At 39.5% G+C, this 16,784-nt stretch overlaps 1 protein-coding gene across 1 annotated transcript in view; it reads right to left on the bottom strand.

The window, feature by feature from the left end:
• Nucleotides 1-15,510: 15,510 nt before the first annotated feature.
• Nucleotides 15,511-16,784, bottom strand: part of ABCC2 (ATP binding cassette subfamily C member 2) — a 69,673-nt gene continuing 68,399 nt past the window's right edge. Inside the window, exon 32 of the mRNA XM_004268446.3 lies at nt 15,511-15,648. Within this exon, the coding sequence (XP_004268494.1) occupies nt 15,519-15,648 (130 nt within the window). The 3' untranslated portion in view covers nt 15,511-15,518. The remainder of the gene's footprint in view (nt 15,649-16,784) is intronic.

Raw genomic sequence — 16,784 nt, 5'->3', positions numbered from 1 at the left:
GTCCTGGACTTTTGTTTGTTGGAAGATTTTTAATCACAGTTTCAATTTCATTACTTGTGATTTGTCTGTTCATATTTTCTGTTTCTTCCTGGTTCAGTCTTGGAAGGTTATACCTTTCTAAGAATTTGTCCCTTTCTTCCAGGTTGCTCATTTTATTGGCATAGTTGTTTGTAGTAGTCTCTTATGATTCTTTGTATTTCTGTGCTGTCATTGTAACTTCTTTTTCATTTCTAATTTTATTGATTTGAGTCCTCTCCCTTTCTTGATGAGTCTGGCTAAGGGTTTATCAATTTTCTTTACCTTCTCAGACAACCAGCTTTTAGTTTTATTGATCTTGTTATTGTTTTGTTTCTATTTCATTTATTTCTGCTCTGATCTTTTTCTTTCCTTCTACTAACTTTGGGTGTTGTTTGTTCTTGTTTCTGTAGTTCCTTTAGGTGTAAGGTTAGATTGTTTATTTGAGATTTTTCTTGTTTCTTGAGGTAGGATTGTATTGCTCTAAACCTCCCTCTTAGAGCTGCTTTTGCTGCATCCCATAGGTTTTGGAGCATCATGGTTTGTTGCCATTTGTCTGTAGGGGTTTTTTTGTTTTTTTTTTTTGCGGTACGCAGGCCTCTCACTGTGTGGCCTCTCCCGTTAGGGAGCACAGGCTCAGCGGCCATGGCTCACGGGCCTAGCTGCTCTGCGGCATGTGGAATCTTCCCAGACCAGGGCACGAACCCGTGTCCCCTGTATCGGCAGGTGGACTCTCAACCACTGTGCCACCAGGGAAGCCTTGTCTGTAGGTATTTTTTGATTTCCTCTTTCACTTCTTCAGTTATCTCTTGGTTATTTAGTAGCTCACTGTTTAGCCTCCATTTATGTGTTTTGTTTTGTTTTGTTTTACAGTTGTTTCCCTGTAATTGATTTACAATCTCATAGTGTTGTGGTCAGAAGAGATGCTTGATACGATTGCAATTTTCTTAAATTTTCTGAGGCTTGATTTGTGACCCAAGATGTGATCTATCCTGGAGAATGTTTCATGTCCACTTGAGAAGAAAGTGTATTCTGCCACTTCCGGGTGCAATGTTCTATAAATATCAATTAAATCTTTCTGGTGTAATGTGTCATTGAAAGCTTGTGTTTCCTTATTAATTTTCTGTCTGGATGACCTGTCCATTGGTGTAAGTGAGATGTTAAAGTCCCCCACTATTACTGTGTTACTCTCGATTTCCTCTTTTATAGATGTTACTACTTGCCTTATGTATTGAGGTACTCATATGTTCGGTGCATATATAATTGTTATATCTTCTTGGATTGATCTCCTGATCATTATGTAGTGTCCTTCCTTATGTTTTGTAATATTATTTTAAAGTCTATTTTGTCTGATACGAGTATTGCTACTCCAGCTTTCTTCTGATTTCCATTTGCATAGACTATCTTTTTCTATCCCCTCACTTTCAGTCTGTATGTGTCCCTAGGTCTGAAGTGAGTCTCTTGTAGACAGAATATATATGAGTCTTGTTTTTGTATCCATTCAGCAAACCTGTGTCTTTTGGTTAGAGCATTTAATCCATTCACATTTAAGGTATTATCGATATGTATGTTCCTATTACCATTTTCTTAATTGTTATGGGTTTGTTTTTGTAGGTCCTTTTCTTCTCTTGTGTTTCCCACTTAGAGAAGTTCCCTTAGCATTTGTTGTAGAGCTGGTTTGGTGGTGCTGAATTCTCTTAGTTTTTGCTTGTCTGTAAAGCTTTTGATTTCTCTGTTGAATCTGAATGAGATCCTTGCCAGGTCTTCCCTTTCATCACTTTAAGTATATCATGCCACTCCCTTCTGGCTTGTAGAGTTTCTGCTGAGAAATCAGCTGTTAAACTTACAGGAGTTCCCTTGTATGTTGTCATTTTTCCCTTGTTGCTTTTAATAATTTTTCTTTGTCTTTAATTTTTGCAATTTTATTAGTATATGTCTCGGCCTGTTTCTCCTTGGGTTTATCCTGCTAGGACTCTGTGCTTCCTGGACTTGGGTGGCTATTTCCTTTCCCATGTTAGCAAAGTTTTCAATTATAATCTCTTCAAATATTTTCTCAGGTCCTTTCCCTCTCTCATCTCCTTCTGGGGCCCCTATAATGCGAACGTTGTTGCCTTTAATGTTGTCTCAGAGGTCTCTTAGGCTGTCTTCATTTCTTTTCATTCTTTTTTCTTTATTGTGTTCCATGGCAGTGAGTTCCACCATTCTGTCTTCCAGGTCACTTATCCGTTCTTCTGCCTCAGCTACTCTGCTATTGATTCCTTGTAGTGTATTTTTCATTTCAGTTATTGTATTGTTCATCTCTGTTTGTTTGTTCTTTAATTCTTCTAGGTGTTTGTTCTTTAATTTTTCTAGGTCTTTGTTAAAGCATTTCTTGCATCTTCCCAATCTTTGCCTCCATTCTTTTTCCGAGGTCCTGGATCATCTTCACTATCATTATTCTGAATTCTTTTTCTGGAAGGTTGCCTATCTCCACTTCATTTAGTTGTTTTTCTGGGGTTTTATCTTGTTCCTTCATCTGGTACATAGTCCTCTGCCTTTTCATTTTGTCTTTCTGTGAATGTGGTTTTTGTTCCACAGGCTGCAGAACTGTAGTTCTTACTTCTGCTCTCTCCCCTCTCAACTCGACAGTCTTTACAGATGGATACCAACAGGGTTGTTTCCCAGTGAGAACAAGTGACTATGGGCTTGAGCAGCAAATAAACATTCCAAAGCCTGCTGCTCCGACAGAGCCCATCATCCACAGGACAAGTGGATCTGAAATCAGTGACAGTAGTGACAGTAGTTATCTGAGGCAGAATAGCCAGATGGCTATCATGATGAGGACCAAGGTGACTAATCAAGAGATTACCAGTGTGTTAACCAGGGCCTTGACTTTTTTTTTTACATCTTTATTAGAGTATAATTGTTTTACAATGGTGTGTTAGTTTCTGCTTTATAACAAAGTGAATCAGTTATACATATACATATGTTCCCATATCTCTTCCCTCTTGCATCTCCCTCCCTCCCACCCTCCCTATCCCACCCCTCCAGGCAGTCATAAAGCACCGAGCTGATCTCCCTGTGCTACGCGGCTGCTTCCCTCTAGCTGTCTACCTTACATTTGGTAGTGTATATATGTCCATGCCCCTCTCTTGTTTTGTCACAGCTTACCCTTCCCCCTCCCCATATCCTCAAGTCCATTCGCTAGTAGGTCTGTGTCTTTATTCCTGTCTTACCCCTAGGTTCTTCATGACTTTTTTTTTTTTTAATTCCATAAGTGTTAGCACACGGTATTTGTCTTTCTCTTTCTGACTGACTTCACTCTGTATGACAGACTCTAGGTCTATCCACCTCATTACAAATAGCTCAATTTCGTTTCTTTTTATGGCGGAGTAATGTTCCATTGTATATATGTGCCACATCTTCTTTATCCATTCATCCGATGACGGACACCTAGGTTGCTTCCATCTCCTGGCTATTGGAAATAGAGCTGCAATGAACATTTTGGTACATGACTCTTTTTGAATTATGGTTTTCTCAGGGTATATGCCCAGTAGTGGGATTGCTGGGTCCTATGGTAGTTCTATTTGTAGTTTTTAAAGGAACCTCCATAGTGTTCTCCATAGTGGCTGTACCAATTCACATTCCCACCAGCAGTGCAAGAGTGTTCCCTTTTTGCCACACCCTCTCCAGCATTTATTGTTTCTAAATTTTTTGATGATGGCCATTCTGACTGGTGTGAGATGATACCTCATTGTAGTTTTCATTTGCATTTCTCTAATGATGTTGAGCATTCTTTCATTTGTTTGTTGGGAGTCTGTGTATCTTCTTTGGAGAAATGTCTATTTAGGTCTTCTGCCCATTTTTGGATTGGGTTGTTTGTTTTTTTGTTATTGAGCTGCATGAGCTGCTTATAAATTTTGGAGATTAATCCTTTGTCAGTGGCTTCATTTGCAAATATTTTCTCGAATCCTGAGGGTTGTCTTTTGGTCTTCTTTATGGTTTCCTTTGCTGTGCAAAATCTTTTAAGTTTCATTAGGTCCCATTTGTTTATTTCCATTTCTCTAGGAGGTGGCTCAAAAGGATCTTGCTGTGATTTATGTCATAGAGTGTTCTGCCTGTGTTTTCCTCTAAGAGTTTGATAGCTTCTGGCCTTACATTTAGGTCGTAAATCCATTTTGAGCTTATTTTTGTGTATGGTGTTAAGGAGTGTTCTAATCTCATACTTTTACATGTACCTGTCCAGTTTTCCCAGCACCACTTATTGAAGAGGCTGTCCTTTCTCCACTGTACATTCCTGCCTCCTTTATCAAAGATAAGGTGACCATATGTGTGTGGGTTTATCTCTGGGCTTTCTATTCTGTTCCATTGATGTATATTTCTGTTTTTGTGCCAGTACCATACTGTCTTGATTACTGTAGCTTTCTAGTATAGTCTGAAGTCAGGGAGCCTGATTCCTCCAGCTCCGTTTTTCGTTCTCAAGATTGCTTTGGCTATTCAGGGTCTTTTGTGTTTCCATACAAATTGTGAAATTTTTTGTTCTAGTTCTGTGAAAAATGCCAGTGGTAGTTTGATAGGGATTGCATTGAATCTGTAGATTGCTTTGGGTAGTAGAGTCATTTTCACAATGTTGATTCTTCCAATCCAAGAACATGGTATATCTCTCCATCTATTTGTATCATCTTTAATTTCTTTCATCAGTGTCTTATAATTTTCTGCATACAGGTCTTTTGTCTCAGGTTTATTCCTAGATATTTTATTCTTTCTGTTGCAATGGTAAATGGCAGTGTTTTCTTAATTTCACTTTCAGATTTTTCATCATTAGTGTATAGGAATGCCAAAGATTTCTGTGCATTAATTTTGTATCCTGCTACTTTACCAAATTCAAGATTAGCTCTAGTAGTTTTCTGGTAGCATCTTTAGGATTCTCTATGTATAGTATCATGTCATCTGCAAACAGTGACAGCTTTACTTCTTCTTTTCTGATTTGGATTCCTTTTATTTCTTTTTCTTCGCTGATTGCTGTGGCTAAAACTTCCAAAACTATGTTGTGGGTTTGTCATATGTGGCCTTTATTATGTTGAGGAATGTTCCCTCTATGCCTACTTTCTGCAGGGTTTTTATTCTAAATGCGTGTTGAATTTTGTCAAAAGCTTTCTCTGCATCTATTGAGATGATCATATGGTTTTTCTCCTTCAATTTGTTAATATGGTGTATCACGTTGATTGACTTGCGTATATTGAAGAATCCTTGCATTCCTGGAATAAACCCCACTTGATCATGGTGTATGATCCTTTTAATGTGCGGTTGGATTCTGTTTGCTAGTATTTTGTTGAGGATTTTTGCATCTATGTTCATCAGTGATATTGGCCTATCGTTTTCTTTCTTTGTGACTTCCTTGTCTGGTTTCGGTATCAGGGTGATGGTGGAGGGCCTTGACTTTTAAAGTTGAACAAAGGAGCACTATTAGTCTTCTTTTTTTTTTCAGTGAGAACCAAAGTAGTCTTTTTTTTTGGCTGTGTTGGGTCTTCGTTGCTGTGCGCGGGCTTTCTCTAGTTGCGTCAAGTGAGGGCTATTCTTCATTGAGGTGCACAGTCTTCCCATTGTGGCTTCTCTTGTTGCAGAGCACAGGCTCTAGGCATGTGGGCTTCAGTAGTTGTGGCATGCAGGCTCTGTAGTTGTGGCACACTGGCTTAGTTGCTCTGCAGCATGTGGGATTTTCCCAGGCCAGGGATTGAACCCATGTCCCCTGCATTGGCAGGTGGATTCTTAATCACTGCACCACAGTGAATTCCCCCAAAATAGTCTTAAGAGAAATACTATATACTCTTTTTCTTCCCCCTTTTTTCTACTTCATTCCTAAATACTTTTTCACTGTAGCAGTTAAATTCTACAGCATAACCCATTATTTGCATACAAGGTAAAAAGGAATACTATGAAAATGGAGTGCTTCTTACAGCCAGTTCTTTCATGCATTTTTACAACTTTTGATTAGTCTCCAAACAATATGAAGCCTTTCAAAAACTGGTTTTAGTGTCTAATTTATGTGGAAGACTAAATCCACGTTGATAGTTGAAATGGTTTTTGCTAACTAAATCTAAGTTGCAGCAGTTTAGGGATTTAAATGTCAGCGTTGGTACAATGTTGTATGCTAATTTTTAGGTAAAGTCATGATCAGTGTGAATTTGTGATTAAATGTATTCATTTCTGTTACCTAAAATGAAAAATTTCTTCAGAGGGTGTTTCAACAGATACTTTCACAAAATTAGCTGGCAAAAAATTTAGGTCTGATTGATTGGTATATTCTTTCTGTTGGAGTTACTTTGTCATCTTCAATCCTGTTGCTGTACTCTTGGCATACATTTTTCCACTGTATTTTGTATAAATATTTTTTGAACACTCAAAAACAAGTGAGTAGCTACTATATTCTAGCCACTGGAGATATAAAACAGAGTAAATTATTTTCAAGAGGCTCAGAGCTTAGTGAGGGAGATGCAAACAGAAAACTATCTAACAAAATAAATACAGTAAAAGCAAATTAAGTGTGCTGAGGAGCATTATTTAGTGTACACAATGATCCCCAAGTCGTAAACTTAAGCAGAAATGAAGTTTTCAAATAATAATAGGTTGCTCACCGACTCTTTGGGAGGATAAGAAAGCCAGATTTGAGTCTTCGAAGCCAGGAACGATTCTCAGTATCACACCACAACATCACTGGATCCTGCTACTAATCACCACCCCTGCTTACCTCTGGACAATGACAGTGACTGTCACCTTTGCCAAAACACATTTCCCTCTTTCTTGTCTCCAGCAGCTGAATCAAAATCTGGCACAGGTGTATCTGATTACTGGAAACTCATCACAGTGCTGCACCCTGGTCTCCCACAAAGAATCTTAAGTTGGAGGAGTCCATGTAGAACTGAGGTTCACGTGCAGAGCTGCCCAAAAGATTGAAAATCCACTGCAGTGCTGAAGCTAGCCGGGGGGTTGAGAGGAGAGGGAGTCAGGGAAGGCTCTTGGGAGAAGATGACTTCTTACTGAGTCTTAATGAGTAAGTTAGAGGTAGTCCTGGGATTCCAAACAGAGGGGATAGATAAGGAAAAGGCTAGAGTCAAACAGTAATTGTGGGTATGGGGAATCTAAAAGCATTTTAATGTTGCTGGAGCTTAACATGAGGTATGGGAGTTGGAATAAATGAGACTGGATTGGATGTTAGGGAGCTTCGTTATACCATACTAAGGAATTTTAACTTTATTCCAGATAGCTGTTGAATGAAGGGTTTAAGCAGAAGAGTAACCTGGTCAGTTTTTCATAATAGATCGCTCTGGTAGCCATTGGTGGGTATATTTGAGGAAAACAACACTGGAAGCAGGGATAACTATGCCCTCAGTCCAGGATAGAAGTGAGGAGAAACTGAACTATGGCAAAAACAGTAGGGGTGCAGAAGTAAAACTGGAATGGCTTGATGGCTAATAGATCTGGAAAGAAAAGGAAAAGTTGCGAGTGATACACAGGTTTTCATTTTGTAGGACTTGTATGGACAATGATGCCACCACTTGAGTTAGAAAGTACAGGCAAAAAATCTTTTTAGAGGGGAGGAAGAAATAGACAGGTCTGGGCAGACTCTGGGAGGGCTCACGCCATGGACTACTTCCCAGAACTTCTGCTGCTAGTGTCCTTGTCCCCATGGTGAGCCACAGCCACCTCCCGCCTCAGCAGGAGACCCTCCAACACTAGCAGAAAAGAAAACTTCTTCAAAGCATTGCAGCAACCAGTCGCTCCCATCAGGAAACTTACATAAGCTTCTTAGATAGCCTCATCCACCAGAGAGCAGACAGCAGAAGCAAGAATAACTACAATCCTGTAGCCTCTGGAACAAAAACCACATTCACAGATAGATAGACAAGATGAAAAGGCAGAGGGCTATCTACCAGATGAAGGAACAAGATAAAACCCCAGAAAAACAACTAAATGAAGTGGAGATAGGCAACCTTCCAGAAAAAGAATTCAGAATAATGATAGTGAAGATGATCCAGGACCTCGGAAAAAGAATGGAGGCAAAGATCGAGAACATGCAAGAAATGTTTACAAAGGACATAGAAGACGTAAAGAACAAACAGAGATGAACAATACAATAACTGAAATGAAAACTACACTACAAGGAATAGCAGAATAACTGAGGCAGAAGAACGGATAAGTGACCCGGAAGACAGAATGGTGGAATTCACTGCTGCAGAACAGAATAAAGAAAAAAGAATGAAAAGAAATGAAGACAACCTAAGAGACCTCTGGGACAACATTAAAGGCAACAACGTTCGCATTATACAGGTCCCAAAAGGAGAAAAAAGAGAGAAAGGACTAGAGAAAATATTTGAAGAGATTATAGTCGAAAATTTTGCTAACATGGGAAAGGAAATAGCCACCCAAGTCCAGGAAGCACAGTGAGTCCCATACAGGATAAACCCAAGGAGAAACATGCCGAAACACATAGTAATCAAATTGGCAAAAATTAAAGACAAAAATTATTAAAAGCAGCTAGGGAAAAATGACAAATAACATACAAGGGAACTCCCATTAGGTTAACAGCTGATTTCTCAGCAGAAACTCTACAAGCCAGAAGGGAGTGGCATGAGATACTTAAAGTGATGAAAGGGAAGAATCTACAACCGAGATTACTCTACCCAGCAAGGATCTCATTCAGATTTGATGGAGAAATCAAAAGCTTTACAGACAAGTAAAAGATAAGCAAATTCAGCACCACCAAACCAGCTCTACAACAAATGCTAAAGGAACTTCTCTAAGTGGGAAACACAAGAGAAGAAAAGGACCGACAAAAAAAAAAAAACCCAAACAATTAAGAAAATGGTAATAGGAACATAGATATCGATAATTACCTTATATGTGAATGAATTAAATGCTCCAACCAAAAGACACAGGCTTCCTGAATGGATACAAAAACAACACCCATATATATTCTGTCTACAAGAGACCCACTTCAGACCTAGGGACACAAAGACTGAAAGTGAGGGGATGGAAAAAGATATTCCATGCAAATGGAAATCAAAAGAAAGCTGGAGTAGCAATACTCATATCAGATAAAATAGACTTTAAAATAAAGAATGTTACAAGAGACAAGGAAGGACACTACATAATGACCAGGAGATCAATCCAAGAAGATAGATACAACCTATGTTGGAGGTGCTCCAACATAGGAGCACCTCAATACATAAGGCAACTGCTAACAGCTATCAGAGGAAATTGACAGTAACACAATAATAGTGGGGGACTTTAACACCACACTTACACCAATGGACAGATCATCAAAACTGAAAATAAGAAAACAGAAGCTTTAAATGACACAATAGACCAGATAGATTTAATTGATGTTTATAGGACATTCCATCCAAAAACAGCAGATTACACTTTCTTCTCAAGTGCGCATGCAACATTCTCCAGGATAGATCACATCTTCAGTCACAAATCAAGCCTCAGTAAATTTAAGAAAATTGAAGTCATATCAGTATCTTTTCTGACCACAATGCTATGAGATTAGAAATCAATTACAGGGAAAAAAACGTAAAAAACACACACACATGGAGGCTAAACAATACATTACTAAATAACCAAGAGATCGCTGAAGAAATCAAAGAGGCAATCAAAAAATACCTAGAGACAAATGACAATGAAAACATGACGATCCAAAACCTATGGAATGCAGCAAAAAAAGTCCTAAGAGGGAAGTTTATAGGTATACAAGCCTACCTCAGGAAACAAGAAAAATCTCAACTAAACAATCTAACCTTACACCTAAAGGAACTAGAGAAAGAAGAACAAACAAAACCCAAAGTTAGCAGAAGGAAAGAAATCATAAAGATCAGAGCACAAATAAATGAAATAAAACTAAAAGCTGGTTCTTTGAGAAGATAAACAAAATTGATAAACCATTAGACTCATCAAAAAAAAGAGGGAGAGGACTCAAATCAGTAAAATTAGAAATGAAAAAGGAGAAGTTACAACAGACACCACAGAAATACAAAGCATCCTAAGAGTCTACTACAAGCATCTCTGCCAATAAAATGGACAACCTGGAAGAAATGGACAAATTCTTAGAAAGGTATAACCTTTCAAGACTGAACCAGGAATAGAAAATATGAACAGACCAATCACAAGTAATGAAATTGAAACCGTGATTAAAAATCTTCCAACAAACAAAGGTCCAGGACCAGATGGCTTCACAGGTGAATTCTATCAAACATTTAGAGAAGAGCTAACACCCATCCTTCTCAAACTCTTCCACAAAATTGCAGAGGAAGAAACACTCCGAAACTCATTCTATGAGGCCACCATCACCCTGATACCAAAACCAGACAAAGATACTCCAAAAAAAGAAAATTACAGACCAATATCACTGATGAATATAGATGCAAAATACTAGCAAACAGAAGGCAACAACACATTAAAAGGATCATACACCATGATCAAGTGGGATTTATCCCAGGGATGCAAGGATTCTTCAATATATGAAATCAATCAATGTGATACACCATATTAACAAATTGCAGAAGAAAAACCATATGATCATCGCAATAGATGCAGAAAAAGCTTTTGAGAAAATTCAACACCCATTTGTGGTAAAAACTCTCCAGAAAGTGGGCATAGAGGGAACCTACCTCAACATAATAAAGGCCATATACAACAAACCCACAGCAAACATCATTCTCAATGGTGAAAAACTGAAATATTTCCTCCAAGATCAGGAACAAGACAAGGATGTCCACTCTCGCCACTATTATTCAACATAGTTTTGGAAGTCCTAGCCATGGCAATCAGAGAAGAAAAAGAAATAAAAGGAATACAGATTGAAAAAGAAGTAAAACTGTCACTGTTTGCAGATGACATGATACTATAGAGAATCCTAAAGATGCCACCAGAAAACTACTAGAGCTAATCAATGAATTTGGTAAAGTTGCAGGATACAAAATTAATGCACAGAAAGCCCTTGCATTCCTCTACACTAATGATGAAAAATCTGAAAGAGAAATTAAGGAAACACTCCCATTTTCCATTATAACAAAAAGAATAAAATACTTAGGAGTAAACCTACCTAGAGAGACAAAAGAGCTGTATTCAGAAAACTATAAGGCACTGATGAAAGAAATTAAAGATGATACCAACAGATGGAGAGATATACCATGTTCTTGGATTGGAAGAATCAATATTGTGAAGATGACTATACTACCCAAAGCAATCTACAGATTCAATGCAATCCCTATCAAATTACCAATGGCATTTTTTACAGAACTAGAGCAAAAAATCTTAAAATTTGTATGGAGACACAAAAGACCCCGAATAGCCAAAACAGTTTTGAGGGAAAAAAACGGAGATGGAGGAATCAGACTCCCTGACTTCACAGTATAGTATAAAGCTACAGTAATCAAGACAATATGGTACCGACACAAAAACAGAAACATTGATCAATGGAACAAGATAGAAAGCCCAGAGATAAACCCACGCACCTATGGTCAACTAATCTATGACAAAGGAGGCAAGGATATACAATGGAGAAAAGACGGTCTCTTCAATAAGTGGTGCTGGGAAAACTGGACAGCTGCATGTAAAAGAATGAAATTAGAGCACTCCCTAACACCATACACAAAAATAAACAAAATGGATTAGAGACCTAAATGTAAGATCGGACACTATAAAACTCTTAGAGGAAAACATAGGAAGAGCAGTCTTCGACATAAATCACAGCAAGATCTTTTTTGATCCACCTCCTAGAGTAATGGAAATAAAAACAAAAATAAACAAATGGGACCTAATGAAACTTAAAAGTTTTTGCACAGCAAAGGAAACCATAAACAAGAGAAAAGACAACCTTCAGAATGGGAGAAAATATTTGCAAACGAATCAACGGACAAAGGATTAATCTCCAAAATATATAAACAGCTCATGCAGCTCAATAGTAAAAAAACAAACAACCCAATCCATAATGGGCAGAAGACCTAAATAGACATTTCTCCAAAGACATACAAATGGCCAAGAAGCACATGAAAAGCTGCTCAACATCACTAATTATTAGAGGAATGCAAATCAAAACTACAATGAGGGGCTTCCCTGGTGGCGCAGTGGTTGAGAGTCCACCTGCCGATGCAGGGGACACAGGCTCGTGCCCCTGTCCAGGAAGATCCCACATGCCGCGGAGTGGCTAGGCCTGTGAGCCATGGCCGCTGAACCTGCGCATCCAGAGCCTGTGCTTCACAATGGGAGAGGCCACAACAGTGAGAGACCCATGCACCACAAAAAAAGTACAATGAGGTATCACCTCACACCAGTTAGAATGGGCATCATCAGAAAATCTACAAACAACAAATGTGGAGAAAAAGGAACTCTCTTGCACTGTTGGTGGGAATGTAAATTGATACAGCCACTATGGAGAACAGTATGGACGTTCCTTAAAAAACTAAAAATAGAATTACCATATGATCCGGCAATCCCACTACTGGGTATATACCCAGAGAAAAGCATAATTCAAAAAGACACATGCACCCCAATGTTCACTGCAGCACTATTTACAATAGCCAGGTCATGGAAGCAAGCTAAACGCCCATCGACAGATGAATGGATAAAGAAGATGTGGTACATATATATAATGGAATATTAGCCATAAAAAGGAACGAAATTGGGTCATTTGTTGAGGCGTGGTTGGATCTAGAGACTGTCATACAGAGTGAAGTAAGTCAGAAAGAAAAACAAATATCATATATTAACACACTTATGTGGAACCTAGAAAAATGGTACAGATGAACTGGTTTGCAGGGCAAAACTTGAGACACAGATGTAGAGAAAGTACGGACACCAAGCGGGGAAAGCAGCGGGGTGGTAGTGGTGGTGTGGTGAATTGAGCGATTGGGATTGACATCTATACAGTGATGTGTATAAAATTGATGACTAATAAGAACCTGCTCTATAAAAAAAAAAGTAGACAGGTCTGTCAAAGTAGGGTGATTTGCATGTCAGACACCTGAAGGATATCCAGGTGATAATACCAGAAGCAACTGAATATATGAATCTCAAAACTGGAGCAGAGGAAGAGGCTAGAAATGAGAATCGTATGTGTAGAAGTTGAAACCACAAGAGTGTATGAAATCTATTACAGAGAAAATATAGAGGAACTGGGGGGTCAAGGACAAAAGCATAGGGACATCTTAATGCTTCAAGGATAAGCAGCGAAGAGGACCTCAGAAGGAAAGTAGGAAAGAGCGATCATGTTGTAAGTGGTCCATAGTGTGGATTGCGTTACCCGGGTCCTGGGCCAACAGAAGATCTGGAGGGGAGGAGTCATCATCAAAGTTTTGGATCCAGGTTGCTTCTGGTTCCCTCCACCTTCACTGGATGTCTGAGTCATCACTACTGAGAAAAAGATAACGCTTCCCCTCTCTTCATCTGCATCCACAGGAGGAGGTAGATCAAAAGCTCTCTCCCATTATAGGAAAAAGAAGAAATCATTAGATCAAATCAGGAAGTTGGTTTCTGGCCCTGGCTCTGCCATAAACACTCATGTTTTGACTCCAGATATCATATAACCATTCTCAGTCTGGTGCTTATCTGAAAAATAAGGGACTTGAACTGGATTATCTCCAAGGTTGTATCTATTCGGTTAGTCAGGAGACAAAAACCACAGGTTATTTTAACAGAACAATATAAAGAATCATTAAATAGGCATTGAAGAAAGGGCCAAAGGAAAACAAGTATCAGAGAGCTAGCAAGGGCAAAAGCAAACATCACAGGGCCGCGGGAGCAAAAGGGAAGAGGCTGGCGTCACTAAAACTGAAACCCAGACTTCCCAGAAGGGGCGCTGCTCCGCTGGTGTTGGCAAGACCACACTGGTTTTGTGAGTATTGGAAAAACTGCCACTGCAGGGAAGCCAACATTGCTAGAGTGATGCTGATGGGAATAGAGCAAATAGGAGGAAACAAGTCCCTTCCTCATCCTGCCTTGCAGCTGTGTAAGCCCCTGATTTAGGAAGTTTAAGTCTCTGAGCATCTCATTCAACAAATAGCTACAGTGATGAATAAATAAAAATCTTTCATAACTGTATCACTGAAATGGAGGTAAGGAATATGCTGAACCCAAAATGATGTGACACAAGAAACCCTAGAAGGAGAAGAAGGGTCAAGGCTTAGGGTGACTTCTGAAACCTGGAGACCTTGACCTTTGTGGACAACAGAGGATACTGAGGCAAGAGAGAACGCCAAGGCTTGCCAAAGATGGAGAAGCTACAGGAGACCCTCTGACGAACCCAAGCCCGAAAGGGCTGTACTGTGGTATACAAGTAAGTGAAGAATAAACCCCGCCACGCGGAAGGAGTCAAGGCCACACATCTATCTCCAACCTGCTGCTAGATCAAGGGGATGAAGCTCCCTTGAGATTCTGTAAACCACAAGCTGGCTCTCGCACAGGACTGTGGTCTGAAGTCCCACTAACTGTAAAGTTTGAAACCCCTTAGTGAAGTATTTAATTCAGATTGGTTCTGGGTAGTGCCCCCAGGTGGCAGGCAGAAGCTTTCACAATTCCTCTTAAGAGAGCTCAGATTCAACTCAGGCCTCAAAGAATGTCCACAGGCAAAATGCTAACACAATATTGCACATCAGCTATACTTCAGTTTTTTAAAAAATGCTAAGGAGATTGAGCAACTTAAGGTAAACATTCACAAGGTATCCAAGGAAATAAAGCACTGTGAACAAGAACCAGCAGACGCCGCATACGGAAACGGGTAACCAGGGAACTACACATTTAAAAGCCTCAAGGAGATACCAGTTCATACTCATCAGATTGACAGAAATGTTTTGAATTGGCATTAACAGTTTGGCGTTACCTCCTATATGCATTTAAACATATGCACACCTCCCATTCCTTTACGTTATGCCTAAAGGAACTCTTACACATGTATCTTAGGACTTATGTACCAGAATGTTCATAGCAGTACTGTTCGTAACAGGGAAAAACAACAAAGCCTGGAAATAACCCCACTGCTGACCAACCTAAATTGGATAAACTGGCGTTTTCACACACTGCCGTACTACAGAGCAGTGAGAATGAACCAGCCTCACGCATCGACGTGGATGAATCTCCAATATAATATTGAACAAAAGAAGTCATAGAAGAATACATGCAGTATGAGTCAGGCCGTTCGCATAAGCTAAAAAAATGGTACATGTTGTTTAAGGCAAGTGGTAAAACTCAAACAAAAAGCAAAGGAATAATTATCACAAAAATTAGGATGGTGGTGCTTTTTGTGGGGGGTGGGTAGCAAGGAGGTACGATCAAAGTGGATCGTCAGGGGTTTTCTGATGTAGCTGGTAATACTCATTAAAAAAAATCTTGGCTGGCAGGGACGTGGGTGTTCACTTACGATCCTTATTTAAAACATACATTTTATACACACTTTTATACGTATGATATGCTTCACAAAAAATAAGGAATGATCCTAATAGTCCTTCTCTAACCTGTAAGACTTGCTGTCAGAATGCTGTGCAGTTCGTATTTTCAATGCCAGCTTCTTGGGCCATAAAATAAAAGGGGCCAGTGTTTTTCAGCAGTTCTTCAGGGCTGCCATACTCTACAATCTTCCCGTTGTCTAGGACCATTACCCTGAAACAAAAAAGAGAGAAGTCTTAGAAAGCAGTGTCTCAAACCTTGGCATTTATAATAACCAGAACTAAGTCTCGATATTGTTACCAAGGCTGTTGCCCCAGAATCATACCCCTGCCCCTCCCTCAAATGGAAACCAAGTGCTCATATCTAAGTTTCAGGAGTAAGCTGCCAAGAGAAAAACAAGAACTGGTTAGAACAAACTAGGCCCAAGGTGGTGGAAGATTTGATTTCCAGTAGACCTTGGGCCTCGTTATGCTCATTGTAATATATTAGCATGCTAAATGACACACCTACCAGCACCATGATATGGACAATTGCCATGACAACAACCGGAAAAGCCCAGACAAGGACTGAAAAGGAGGGTTGCATCAGTTCCCGTTCAAACCACACCCCTCTTCTCAGATTAGTCATAAATATTCCTCCTACTCTTTCCAATTCCCTCCCTTTTCCCCTCAACCCTCCTATATAAATGGTGTCTCCGCCCAGATCGGGTTGAGAAAGTTGATTTGTGAACTAATTCCCACTTCTCCATTCTTTGGCCATTGAATAAAGCTTGTGCTGGAAAGTCTTAGCATTGGTTTTGTTATTGGCTGTGTGAATCTGAGCGGAAAAAGAAGCTCCCTGGCCAAGACGAGGGGTCTCTAGGCTAGGACACCAGCGCGGGTCCAGGTGACCAATACGATAACAGTATGTTTATTCATACTAGGCTACAACGCAGCGAGAATGACCAAACTGCGGCTATCTGCATCAACATGGATTCCTTGTGGAATACTGAACAAAATAGACTTATACTGAATATATTCTTATACTATTTACGTAAGTTTTTTTCCTTTTTTTAAGGATACACATTAAGGATACGTTGATTTAAAAAGGGAGCCTTCCCCTTGGTCAAAAAAGGGAGCCTATTCAGTTTTAAGATTACTGACCCCCCCCCCCCATTTTGAATTGTCAGATTGTCAGAGTTAGAAGGAACAGAAAGCTTGTTTACAGGCAGAGCAGCTGAGACCCAGCTTAGTTGGGAAGGTCTATGGAACAATATATATCACTCCTGGCTTGGGCCTTCTCCACCCCTCATACTCAGTTAATAGTTACAGTTTCCCATTTTACCTTCAAGACAGTTCCCTTAACCCTGT

The sequence above is a fragment of the Orcinus orca genome, chromosome 14, assembly GCF_937001465.1.
Source record: "Orcinus orca chromosome 14, mOrcOrc1.1, whole genome shotgun sequence".
NCBI classification, from domain to species: Eukaryota; Metazoa; Chordata; class Mammalia; order Artiodactyla; family Delphinidae; genus Orcinus; species Orcinus orca.
Note: the sequence above shows the minus strand (reverse complement) of the source record. Positions and strands in the feature narration are given on the sequence as shown.